The 14,538-nt window shown below is 39.0% G+C and overlaps 1 protein-coding gene across 4 annotated transcripts in view; it reads left to right on the top strand.

Annotated features, from left to right (window-relative positions):
* The window catches only part of LOC148619061 (rhodopsin, GQ-coupled-like), a 54,074-nt gene that overhangs the window by 20,139 nt on the left and 19,397 nt on the right, over nucleotides 1-14,538 (top strand). For 3 of the 4 annotated variants that reach the window (XM_088578603.1, XM_088578602.1, XM_088578601.1), the window contains one exon: nucleotides 11,616-11,835. In XM_088578603.1, the coding sequence (XP_088434729.1) occupies nucleotides 11,660-11,835 (176 nt within the window). In that variant the 5' untranslated portion in view covers nucleotides 11,616-11,659. Of the gene's footprint in view, nucleotides 1-10,895; nucleotides 11,836-14,538 lie in introns of those variants that run through there. The other variant, XM_088578600.1, reaches the window with a different exon arrangement.

Genomic DNA, 14,538 nt, shown 5'->3' with positions numbered 1-14,538 from the left:
GCTGAAATATTGCTGCTCGGACGTTAAACCCCAACAAACAAACAAACAATTTGTTCCCATTGGAATGCCGACCGTTTGTTGAAAAACGCGTCCACCACACTGGACAAATATGCTGTCGATAAAAAATTCCAGTATTTTTAAAACGTCTTCTGCATATTTGGAAGATGATTTGGAATTATTTTTTACACAGTGTGAGGAATCTCTACCAGGAACTAATCGTCTCAATAATTGTCATTGCCCGAAATGACTTTTGGCGCATTGTCTTGCATTCTTAAGAATTATGAGTAAGACTGATAACGTCATTTGCGTAAATATTTGGGCGTCATCACACGGTTGACTGTTTGGCCATCCGTATCTTGGAAAAAAAAAACTATAAATCGTTTTACATTCAATTTTTGAAGCTAGCCAATGCTTTCAAAACTGGTTCAGTTCATAATCGCACCAATAAGAATCCCTAACAGTAAACGAACTGGGAGTTGCCATGATGCTGTTTTAAAGCTCATGAATAAAGGTGCAAATTGGATATTGATACCTTTTCTGGACAAAGCACAGTGGACCGAATTGATAATCCCAACATAAAACCATTTAGGCTCCGTACGGGATTATGTTCTTCAAATAGAGGAGTACAATTCTCGCACTATACCTGATAAGTATATTTTTACACAAAAAACATATTATGAATAAAAGTCTAGTTGCACGCCTTAAGCAAAATCTATTCTTTTTCATATTTTATTTGATCTTTAACAAAACAAATCAAATAAAACAGAAATATTGATATGGACATGTGTCCAAGTATATCTTAATGTTACATTAGGTTTTATCCCTTGTTTCTGAAGTTGGAAGAAGATTTTTCAAGACATTGACTAAAGTTGATTGATTGATTGTTGGGGTTTAACGTCCGAGCAGCAATATTTCAGCCGATGAACATAAAACGGATGATAAAATGAACATGAAATGATGATGAAATAAAAAACGGGATGGGACACAAGGACAGTAGGGTCGACAAATTTTGATTGCCACTAGCAAAAGGGAGGGGTGGGTAAGGTCGGGCAATTTAGCCTCCTGTGGCGGAGCGCTAAGGTTCCTACTCCTATCGAATACCACAGCAGGGTTCTTTAACGTGCGAGGAACGTGGCATCTTTCCCAACACGGTGCACCACTATGGTTTGCGGTCAGGTTTTCCGTATTATAGCCTGACAACCCCAGCATGTAACACGCCAGGGGTACCCCATTCAACCACCTGGGGCACATATCCCAGTTGCTTTGTGGGAAGAGCGCCCTAGCCCCCGGCTAAGGTTCTGAGCACTATTCAGTCGCCTTTTACGACAAGCTTAGCGCTTCTTTTAACACCCGGACTTGCACGGGGCAAGATAACTTTTTAGACGTATTTCCTCATTTCCCTGATTCAGGAGTCTGTTACGCAGATATTTATGGCGTTCAAGAAAATCAGAGTAGTTAGTACTTACTCTAGCGTAGCAAATCAATTTTGAAATATAAACACCATGTACAGGAGATGAAGTTTGTTTGTTGGGGTTTAACGTCCAAGCAGCAATATGTCAGCTATATTCAGACGATGAACATGAAATGAAAAAAAGGATGGGACACAAGGATGATAGGGTCGACAAATTTGATTGCCACTGGAAAAAGGGGGGATGGGTCAGGTCGGACAATTTAGCCTCCTGTGGCAGAGCGCAAAGGTTCCTACCCCTATCGAATACCACAGCAGGGTGCTTTAACGTGCGAGGAACGTGGCATCTTTCCCAACACGGTGCACCACTATGGTTTGCTTTGTTTGTTTGTTTGTTTGTTGGGGTTTAACGTCCGAGCAGCAGTATTTCAGCTATATTCAGACGATGAACATGAAATGTTTCTTTGTTTGTTTGTTGGGGTTTAACGTCCGAGCAGCAATATTTCAGCTATATTCAGAAAATGAACATGAAATGATGATGAAACGAAAAAGGGATGGAACACAAGGACAATAGGTCGAGAATTTTGATTGCCACTGAAAATAGGGAGAGGTGGGTAGGGTCGGGCAATTTAACTTCCTGTGGCGGAGCCCTATGGTTCCTACTCCGGAAGAATACCACAGTAGGGTTCTGTAACGTGCAAGGAACGTGGCATCTTTCCCAACACGGTGCACCACTATGGTTTGCGGTCAGGTTTTCCGTATTATAGCCTGACAACCCCAGCATGTAACACGCCAGGGGCACACATCCCTGTTACTCTGTGGGCACAGCGCCCTAGCCCCCGGCTAGGTTTCTGAGCACTATTTAGTCGCCTTTTACAAGCTTAGCGCTGCTGCAGGCCTATTCTTTTGACACCCGGACCTGCACGGGTCTCTTTAACGTGCGAGCAACGTGGCATCTTTCCCAACACGGTGCACGACTATGGTTTGCGGTCAGGTTTTCCGTATTATAGCCTGACAACCCCAGCATGTAACACGCTAGGGGTACCCCATTCAACCACCTGGGGCACATATCCCTGTTGCTTTGTGGGAAGAGCGCCCTAGCCCCCGGCTAAGGTTCTGAGCACTATTTAGTCGCCTTTTACGACAAGCTTAGCGCTGCTGCAGGCCTATTCTTTTAAGAGCCGGACCTGCACGGGGCCAGGAGATGAAGAAATATTGCTGCACAGGTAAGGAAAATTTATGACATTAAAATTAAAATCGTCTTTTACCATCACCCCTTGGTGCTGAGATGACCACTGTTGTAAAATTTGAGTTGTAGGTCCCCCCCACCCCCCCCCCCCAAAAAAAAAGAAAAGATGCAGAACAAGCTGTTTCTGTAGTATCCTTTATCGCAAGGACTGGTGGATATATTGACGGTAACCATTTACCGAAAGAAGGGTTGTTGATGGACAATACATCATCAATATATCTGTATGTAAAGTGTAAGGATTTCGCATCTTTTAAATTTTTATTCCTTACGAGATTCTGAAGAAATTCAGTCTCGTATGAATAAAAATAAATCGGCTAGGAGAGGAGCACAGTTAGTGCCAATTGGAATGCCAACTTGTTGCAAAATAGCTCCTCTAAATGTGACAATTTGTTATCAATGAGAAAATCAAGCAAATCGCAATCCTGCTTCTTTGTGTAGCATACTTACCCCTTCTGCAATGTTGTAGAAAAATATGTTGATATTTAACCAAGAGGTACATACTTTTTTGAAACAGCAAATGATTTACTAAAACTACTTTCAAACGAGATGGTGATATAGTGTAAAGAGTAGAGAGGTCAAAAGTTCCACATATGATTAATGCCACTACGAGAGAATTGATATTGCATCTAGCTTGCTGTCCACCCTTCAACGAGGACAATACCTTGTAAAATAAATTGACATCTTCTGTCCTTTGTTGAGCAAGATGAAAATTCTATTATATACTGTTTTTGTATGGATTCTTATAAAGTTTGGGAATCCAATACAAGCAAGATAAGTCCTCACATTTTGTTTCTATGTTTAGAGAAGACATGAAGGACTAATGGTTGTTTAGAATGTTAAAATTAGTACGTTTGCATGTGGCATTGCCTGGGATGTTATTATCAATGCCTAATTCCTTAACTGAGGTAATGCGCTTTACAAACAAATACAATGTTGTTTGAAGCTTAGTCCGCAGGAACAATAACATATTCCTCATGTAGTGAAGAAAGGCATTTAAGTGCCTGACGATTGTTGAATACTGACTTTGGTCTTTTATTGACATATTTCTTGTGATTGTCAATACGATTCCGTACCATCGATCGGATGGTACGAATCCAACCTGACAAGGACTTGGTTCTTTTCTCTCTTTATCCATAATCTGGCATATTTTTCAAACGGACAAACGATTTTATAAAATTCCAAAACAAAACAAGCGACATTTTTTTCATCTCAATTTTTAGCCTCCGGTTCAAAGGAGTCATACCATTATTTTTTAATAATATAATGGGTCATTTTCTTGCGAAATGAATAGACAAATAATCTTCCTCATGTGGCATTTGATTGAAGAAGATAGTCATCTAGTTAAATTAGATTCTGATTCAGTGGTACATTATCTTAATTCAGCACCATGTGTACAATTAAGAACTTTAACCTACATATCATATAAATAGCCAACTGACAAGTATATGTTTCTTGTGGCCATCCACAGCGAAACTGAACATTCAAATCTTGGAAAAACAAAAGACTCCACCGTCATATCTACTAATACAATGTATTTTTAAACCAGTCTTAGTGAATTGTTAACCTCCAATCCCACAACTTGACTGAGATTAAATATGTGAATAACACAATACTTCTTTTGGATATCTACTAATACAATGTATTTTTAAACCAGTCTTAGTGAATTGTTAACCTCCAATCCCACAACTTGACTGAGATTAAATATGTGAATAACACAATACTTCTTTTGGTTCTATTGAATAAATCATAATTAAAAGTTACAAAAGACAATGGACTCTGACACGTCGCAGCTTGAATACAATTTTTGGTACAATGAATTAGATACTGCTTATCATTGATTGTTCTGTAAGAAGTTCGATGTTGAGCATCGAATGTACTCAATCATTCATAAATACCTGTCTTCAACAAAAATCTGTTAATTTCGACAAAGGTCAAAAGCTGTTCCTAGTAGTATATTTTCTATTATATCCGAAAACTTGTTGATGTTCTCAAAACATCCCAAGGTCGTAATTTAAAATTAATGTTGAGTCAGCCATGTCCACCAAGCTTGCAGCAACCTTACGGTCACCGGGTGATAAAAGAATAGGCCTGCAGCAGCGCTAAGCTTGTATAAGGCGACTAAATAGTGCTCAGAAACCTAGACGGGGGCTAGGCGCTCTGCCCACAGAGCAACTGGGATGTGTGCCCCAGGTGGTGGAATGGGGTACCCCTGGCGTGTTACATGCTGGGGTTGTCAGGCTATAATACGGAAAACCTGACCGCAAACCATAGTGGTGCACCGTGTTGGGAAAGATGCCACGTTCCTCGCACGTTAAAGAACCCTGCTGTGGTATTCGATAGGAGTAGGAACCTTTGCGCTCCGCCACAGGAGGCTAAATTGATTTCCAGTGGCAATCAAATTTTGTCGACCCTATCATCCTTGTGACCCATCCTTTTGTTTTCATTTCATGTTCATTATATCATCCATTTCATGTTCATTGTCTGAATATAGCTGAAATATTGCTGCTCGGACGTTAAACCCCAACAAACAAACAAACAAACAATCAGAACATATTTATTTTCCTGCATATCTGAGTATCATATGTATATAGGTTAAAGCTTTTGTTATAAGAACTACATGCAAAACGGTTATAGCAGTGCTTCCACAAAGTTTTGTTTTTATGAATGGAAAATCATGTTAAAAATCACATTTCGGACGAATTTTAGTCTATAAGCAACCCGGTGGGTGTTGCTAGAAAATCAGAGGACACTTACCCAACCGGTGCACCTGGTATATTTCATCGGCGTGTTAAAGTGTAGTTCGGTAGCACACTTTTTAACATGACGCGAAATATTCAGCTCCTAAATAAAGATTAAGGTCAAAGAACAGATAAAAACAACTAGCAAACGTCAAATTATCAATCAGACTCATTTTATAATACAAGTGGGTGGGATATATTGATTCATCAACACTCAACCCCTATTACAGAAGTTTCAAGTGTTCACATTTTCAGCAGCCTTATACTTAATAAACTATATGTAAAAAATGTCATTTACACGCCCCCCCCCCCCCCTAAACGTGATATTGAAAAGATAAATTGTATTGCAAGAAAGTGTTTTCCTTAACCATGCAAGTAGGTACAATAAGAAATATAAATATATTTTTTTCATACTCCTGTAGTCTTAACAAGTGAAGCCCATCGAAGGCTTAGTGCTTATCTACGTGCTACACAGTTTAACCCTATTAACCCGTATTTAATGCAAATGTATTGTAAGTTTTATTCCTTCTTTAATTTGTTAAAAAAAAACAAATTGACTTCAAATTCTATTGTTCAAAATAGTTCCAATGAACAACTTGAATAAGCAAAAATTATAACAATTAGTATGTTCTTAAACAGACATTATCAATTGTCCCTTCGAACCAATTAACATCAGAGTAAATTCATTTACTAGTATAGTCGGCTAGGAAATAATATCAATGCCTTGCATTTTTCTTGGACACTCCCCGATCAGCAGTTTGTTGAACTGTTACGCACTGTAGAGTTCGACTTTCTTAACTAGCTGTTTAATAGTCGATAGCTGTTTGTTTGTTGGGGTTTAACGTCCGAGCAGCAATATTTCAGCTATATTCAGACGATGAACATGAAATTGATGATAAAATGAACATGAAATGAAAAAGGAATGGGACACAAGGACAATGGGGTCGCCAAATTTTGATTGCCACTGGAAATAGGGAGAGGTGGGTAGGGTCGGGCAATTTAGCCTCCTGTGGCGGAGCCCTATGGTTCCTACTCCGGGAGAATAATACCACAGTAGGGTTCTTTAACGTGCGAGGAACGTGATATCTTCCAACACGCTGCACCATTATGGTTTGCGGTCAGGTTTTCCGTATTATGACAACCCCAGCATGTAACACCCGGACCTGTACGGGGCGATATCTGTTGTAAATAGCTTTAGAATTCTTATTGTGATTGTTTTTTTTTTTTTTGTATCTGAAATGTTGTCCTTCTTCAACAACTTTGTATTAATAATTTACAGACAAAAATGTAGAAGTATGAAGCCTAACTTCTTTCCGATTACTTGATACTGTAATTAAATAGTGTTTATACAACATAGGGCAAAATATGGCTACACAAAAAAAAAAGAAAAAAGAAAATCACTAGCGCATGTTTTTATGTATCATTTACGTGTTTTTGCGATTCTTGGAGAAAATGACCCGATTTCTTAAACGAATCTCAAATAGAGATTGTTCTCAAGTCCTTGATACTTTCCTCTAATTCTAGAGTTTTCCTCAAATCTCCACTTTCTAACGTTTTAACTTTTATATGCAATTTCGGCAAGTGAAAAAAGATATAAATTATTTATATATATCCATATTTTCTCAGGAACCGAAAATCCTTTTTATGATTGAAAGTTTTTTTATAACATATATCGTGTTATTTTATTAGGCTTTTAATTCAGATGATCCGAACAAAAGTAAAAAAATATTTAATTAAAGTATAGAAACGTTTGAATGGGTGTGTTGTATCCTAATTTTAGAATACGTAGATGAAAATGACATAGTCCCTAAATCTTGGTTAAATGTGGTAACAAAACATAGTCTTTGTAAAAACTGTTAAGTATAAATAGTACATTAATATTGTTTTATTAATTAGAAACAATAGGTCGGTATTTTGGGCCACCTTGTAAGCCACTCGCCGGTATCCTGTCCGTAATACCTGCCGGTGGTTACCGTAATGTACACGTAGACCATGTAGCGCCATATAACTGTTCGATTTTAATAGTTTAATATTTGTAGTTTCCATTTTCATGGGTTTACTTTTTATAGGTTTTACTTCTGTGTATATGTATGTATAGGGTTTTCTGGTATTAGTCTTTGTCCCGTGAGATCGGATCTAGTATGCGTTCCTTTGTTTTATTGTGACCATGGATTTCCAATGTTTCTGGTCATCCAGAGACTGCTCATAAGATAGGATCTTTGTTGTTAACTTCAAAACGTTTATTATAATAATAATAATGTTTAAATATAACGACTATATCAATGTACGAGTGGTGTCCGACGTGGTAGGAGATAGCACTGTGCTTTCATGAAAGCGGTTTTATTATTCCGTTAAACTTCCCACATAAATAGAGAGTAATATTAGCGGCGGGCATACGTAATCATTATCTTCCTTAAGTTTGTTTTTGTTTGTTTGTTGGGGTTTAACGTCCGAGCAGCAATATCTCAGCAATATTCAGACAATGAACATGAAATGGATGATAAAATGAACATGAAATGAAAAAAAAAGGATGGGTCACAAGGATAATAGGGTCGACAAATTTTGATTGCCACTGGAAAAAGGGGGATGGGTAAGGTCGGGCAATTTAGCCTCCTGTGGCGGTTAAGTTAAATTAAGTAAAATCCATATTTGGTATAATTTCCTCATCTAATGTCTGGAAAGATTTCTGGCAAAACTCTGGATTTGTATATTGCCATCGAAGATACTTTCAGCTATCTGCCATGTTGAAATACTTTCACGTTTATATATGTTGGGAATTTGTAGCAGATGACCTAAAGCGACCAATGGCAGATTGTCCTTTTTGTATGGGGCGGGGTGTATAGACAATGGGAAATGCTTAAAACAGCAAAAATAAGTTATGTCAACTTGTCCGCTAACTGTCCTTAGTAATATATTAATAAAACAATTCGAGTGAAAGTATTTTTGTTTTTTGCTGTTTGTTGGGGTTTAACGTCCGAGCAGCAATATTTCAGCTATATCCAGATGATGAACATGAAATGATGATGAAATGAAAAGGGTTGCACTTACCCAGTTTTCATTTTTATGTAAGGTGCACCTTGCCACACTTGAACATGCTTTTTGTTTTTGAAATATTGCTGCTCGGACGTTAAACCCCAACAAACAACAACAAACAAGCAACCTTGCCATAGTGAACACTGGTTTGACAAACATACAAAAATTGAAATTACTATGAAATACCATGTGTAGTGACTTGTCAAATTCTGCTTGCCTTGTGCCACAAGCGTATCAAATATAATAAATTCCTACCCCCATCCTTCCATTAAATACCCGTGCAGGTCCGGGTGTTAAAAGAATAGGCCTGCAGCAGCGCTAAGTTTGACGTAAAAGGCGACTAAATAGTGCTAAGAACCCTAGCCGGGGGTAAACAAAAGGTGATGAAACTTTACCACATCAGTTTTGAGGTTTTTCAATGACACGTCTGGGTCAACATGAGAGGGATAAAGCAGTTGGCATGGTTCAAGCAGGTATGCGCCATATTGACGTTGTATTACACTTCAGTTGTTGGAAATAATAATTAGAGGGTTAAAGACCGTCATATTCGGCTCATTTATCTGCATGACCGGTTCATTTCTGCTGCAGTGACTGTCAGACAAACACAAGGGCGATATGATCCCAGAATATCTGCTCAGACTGTTCGCAATAGACTAAAAGCAGTTGGTTTGCGGTCATGTCGTCCTGTCGTTTGCGCCATTCTTACCAGACGTCACCGCTTAGCACGTATTCTGTGGGTTAGAGCACTTCGTTACTGGACACGTAGGAGATTACAGAGCGTCAATTTTAGTGACGAATTACGTTTCCGCTTACATAGGAGCGATGGCAGAATGAGAGTGTATAGACGTCGAAATGAACGGCACTCAAACGCCTGCGCTTTACGAGTTTATCAAGAAACGGATCGTCAGCGACGACTTAATTATGTAGATTCTCTGAAATTTATATATCTTAAAATCGTCTTTTCATAAATGACGGAAGCAGTTCAGTTAGGAAGTGAAAGTCAGCACCTTTGCGGTATCAGCTACTTTTCTGGTGTAATATCTATTTTTAGATGTAATTTGAACTTGACTTGATTATGGATCGGATTAGTGTTCAGTAATTTTGTTGCTACCCTTATTCATTCTATTTATGTTTCTTTTAGCATATGGCTGAAAATTTCAACAGACCCATTCCAGTCACACTGATCCTTTCGTAGTAGAAAGACCCTGTTCATTGAGGATATAACGTTGACCTTCGACAAAAACTATTATCTAAACAAATTTAAAAAATAATAACTGCAGTACCGATAACACTGTATACATGTTTCAGTTTTACTCTGCCCCGTGCAGGTCCGGGTGTTAAAAGAATAGGCCTGCAGCAGCGCTAAGCTTGTCGTAAAAGGCGATTAAATAGTGCTCAGAACCCTAGCCGGGGGCTAGGGCCTTCTGCCCACAGAGCAACTGGGATGTGTGTCCCAGGTGGTGGAATGGGTTACCCCTGGCGTGTTACATGCTGGGGTTGTCAGGTTATACGGAAAACCTGACCGCAAACCATAGTGGTGCACCGTGTTGGGAAAGATGCCACGTTCCTCGCACGTTATAGAACCCTACTGTGGTATTCTCCCGAAGTAGGAACCATAGGGCTCCACCACAGGAGGCTAAATTGCCCGACCCTACCCATCTCTCCCTATTTCCAGTGGCAATCAAAATTTGTCGACCCCATTATTCTTGTGTCCCATCCCTTTTTCATTTCATCGTCATTTCATGTTCATTTTATCATCAATGTCATGTTCATCGTCTGAATATAGCTGAAATATTGCTGCTCGGACGTTAAACACCAACAAACAAACAAACAAACAAAAACAGTTTTTTTCTCTGGTTCTCTATTGCTGGTTCTGCCTTTCTTGACAGTCTTTTTCCTCGAATCAGTACTATTTGTTGGTTTTGTTGTTGTTGCTAATTGTAGTTTCATATACCATTATAACAGCGATTACCTTTAATTTTACTTGTTTGTTGGGGTTTAACGTCCGAGCAGCAATATTTCAGCTATATTCAGACAATGAACATGAAATGGATGATAAAATGAACATGAAATGAAAAAAAAAAGGATGGGTCACAAGGATAATGGGGTCGACAAATTCTGATTGCCACTGGAACAAGGGAAAGTGGGTAAGGTCGGGCAATTTAGCCTCCTGTGGCGGAGCGCAAAGGTTCCTACTCCTATCGAATACCACAGCAGGGTTCTTTAACGTGCGAGGAACGTGGCATCTTTCCCAACACGGTGCACCACTATGGTTTGCGGTCAGGTTTTCCGTATTATAGCCTGACAACCCCAGCATGTAACACGCCAGGGGTACCCCATTCCACCACCTGGGGCACACATCCCAGTTGCTCTGTGGGCAGAGCGCCTAGCCCCCGGCTAGGTTTCTGAGCACTATTTAGTCGCCTTACACGACAAGCTTAGCGCTGCTGCAGGCCTATTCTTTTAACACCCGGACCTGCACGGGGCCCTTTAATTTTACTAACGAGCAGTAGAATAACACTTAGAATGAAATGATAGATATAATAGTAACACTCATTTGACCAAGAAATAAACAAAAGAAGCTGAAAGGATACTGCTTGAAACAGCTGCGAAGCATTTACTCAAGCACATACCGTACACCGAAAGGACTCTTTAATTAAGTCTGAAATGTGTGTAATAAGAATTTAAAAGATCGGTACTGTCTATAATATGTAATAAACGCTGGTTTATAATGATATATTACAAATTGTTAACCGATTACAGATTAAACATAAACAATATCAACGGTTATCAAACACATATTATCAGTTGGAAACTTCTATCATCAACAAATTCCAAGTACTTAAGCTCCAATTGATCACTCGTTTCAGTTACTTCGTTGCAGAAAACTGTCAGTCCTAGTTAAAGCTTTATCAAATCTACTATTAATTAGTTCCTTCACATAAGAAGATATATAATTCCTGAAATTTACAAATGTTGGTGTAAATGCAATATGGAGACTTAGATAGTTAACTTGTTAATTGATTCTAATTTGACCATCGATTTATCGACACTTTTTCTCATTTAAATACTTGGATTCTGTAATCAAGTGGCATATACGTGGTGAGATGTAATGCGTTTAGGTAGGGAATGGAATCAAATTTTACAATATCACTAACTTACGTTCACTCGACTCATTCAATTGCAGTGGAAATTAATGAATCATCTCTAGAAGAAAATATATCATTACACATGGATAACAGCATTGCAAGTAATTCGAAAGTACAACAGTTTCCATTATTACATTCACGATGGTCGAATGAACCAGAGGCCCCATATGTCGTACAGTTAATAATAGGACTATTTGCTATGGTTTTAGGATCCGGAGGACTAGTTGGGAATATCCTGGTCATCTATCTCTTTATAAGGTAAGACGCTACAGTAAAATATGTTAAAACGAATGCAAAAGGACCATTTATGAAATGTGCTTAAAATTGAGTGAAGTGAAATGTACAAATTAAGTATTATTTGAATATTTTAAAGATGTGTATTTTTTAACCGTCACATCTCAAGAGTGCCAATTTGCATGCTGTCAGTGAGTTGATTGTAATGAGTCATGGTTATGAATGTAAAAACATGTTGTGGTAATAAACGCCGAAACTATTTCTATGGATGTAACACTATGTACATTATGGTTATCAATTCATTGTCATCTTCGTGGAAATTAACCTAAATATAACACTTATCTCAGAAGACGCATTTTGTATTTCATTTAATATATTTACTACATATCAAAAGTATAGCTGTTAATTCGTTAAGTAAATTTTCACAGTACTAATACAGAATTACATTCATGAAAATCAAGCCAAAAGTACTAAATCTTGGCAGATTTACAGCGGGTTCAAGGCAAGTCTAGAACATTATATATAAATGTTATTTAGCCATTCCTTTAATAGCAAATCAAATATAGCATAACATTGACTGTAACGCTGTGAGATAAGATAGATATTGATATTGCAATAATAATAATTATTTTATATTCCTATTTACCCTTGATACAATGCATGAATGTATTTCTACAAGGCATGCAAAGCGTGTTAACATAAGATCTTCAACTAAAGCAAAAAATGGGATTTTCTTCTATTTTTTTTTTTTTTTGGTTTTAGCTAAGCATCTAAATACTGAACTGATTACTGAAGTAGTATTCCATTACAGCTTTGTGAACTTTATGATCAAGCGGTAAAATGATCATTTACATAAATTTATGATACTACGTGCGTGTTTTTTTTTTTTCAGTAGACCAAAATAATCGAAAAAACTGAATTTCTACCGTCGCCGGTTCTTAACTCCAATTGTGCAAAGACAATGCATTTTAAAGGCAGTTAATGATGAATTAATGTGACCTAACCTGTTCTGAAGCACGTCCATACATGTACTGGCATAGCACATTTAAAATAAAGAAAAAAAAGTGTCTTTTTGCTGTGTCCACATTGAAACTACAAATCCGTTTTTGACACTCACATAGCCCCGTGCAGATCCGGGTATTAAAAGAATAGGCCTGCAGCAGCGCTAAGCTTGTCGTAAAAGGCGACTAAATAGTGTTCAGAACCCTAGCCGGAGGATAGGGCGCTCTGCCCACAGAGCAACTCGGATGTGTGCCCCAGGTGGTGGAATTGGGTACCCCTGGCGTGTTACATGCTGGGGTTGTCAGGCTATAATACGGAAAACCTGACCGCAAACCATAGTGGTGCACCGTGTCTGGAAAGATGCCACGTTCCTCGCACGCTTAAGAACCCTACTGTGGTATTCTACCGAAGTAGGAACCATAGGGCTCCACCACAGGAGGCTAAATTGCCCGACCCTACCCACCTCTCCCTATTTCCAGTGGCAATCAAAATTTGTCGATCCCATTGCCCTTGTGTCCCATCCCTATTTCATTTCATGATTATTTCTTGTTCATTTTATCATCAATTTCATGTTCATCGTCTGAATATAGCTGAAATATTACTGCTCGGACGTTAAACCCCAACAAACAAACAAACAAACAAGAAATTCACATACAGAGACCTTTAATATTTTTTGGAATAATTACTCGCCAATTTTAGGCAGTTTTTAATGTGTTCATTTAAATCGCAGAAAAAAAGAAAAAAAATATCGAGGGAAAAACAAGTCGAACAACACACTAATTATCAGAGGTTCTAAAATTAGTATTGACCAGGGTGTATTCGGTCAGTAGTTCTTAAATAAGTATTGACCAAGGTATGCTTGGGAATGTTTCATGATAAGCAACACAGGTATACTAGCGTTTTGATTTTAAAAGGCCCCGTGCAGGTCCGGGTGTTAAAAGAATAGGCCTGCAGCAGCGCTAAGCTTGTAAAAGGCGACTAAATAGTGCTCAGAACCCTAGCCGGAGGATAGGGCGCTCTGCACACAGAGCAACTGGGATGTGTGCCCCAAGTGGTGGAATGGGGTACCCCTGGCGTGTTACATGCTGGGGTTGTCAGGCCATAATACGGAAAACCTGACCGCAAACCATAGTGGTGCACCGTGTTGGGAAAGATGCCACGTTCCTCGCACGTTAAAGAACCCTAGTGTGGTATTCTCCCGGAGTAGGAACCATAGGGCTCCGCCACAGGAGGCTAAATTGCCCGACCCTACCCACCTCTCCCTATTTCCAGTGGCAATCAAAATTTATCGACCCCATTTCCTTGTGTCCCATCCCTTTTTCATTTCATCATCGCCCCGTGCAGGTCCGGGTGTGAAAAGAATAGGCCTGCAGCAGCGCTAAGCTTGTCGTAAAAGGCGACTAAATAGTGCTCAGAACCCTAGCCGGGGGCTAGGGCGCTTTGCCCACAGAGCAACTGGGATGTGTGCCCCAGGTGGTTGAATGGGGTACCCCTGGCGCATTACATGCTGGGGTTGTCAGGCTATAATACGGAAACCTGACCGCAAACCATAGTGGTTCATGTTCATTTTATCATCATTTTCATGTTCATCGTCTGAATATAGCTGAAATATTGCTGCTCGGACGTTAAACCGCAACAAACAAACAATGATTTTAAAAGACTGTACATCCTGGTAGAAGTATTGGGATGGGCAATTATTACACAATTTACAAAGTTGTCGGTTCC

This window comes from Perna viridis, chromosome 4, assembly GCF_037379345.1.
Source record: "Perna viridis isolate PV_CMFRI_1.1 ecotype Kerala chromosome 4, ASM3737934v1, whole genome shotgun sequence".
Lineage (NCBI taxonomy): Eukaryota > Metazoa > Mollusca > Bivalvia > Mytilida > Mytilidae > Perna > Perna viridis.
This window is presented reverse-complemented; position numbering and strand designations above follow the sequence as displayed.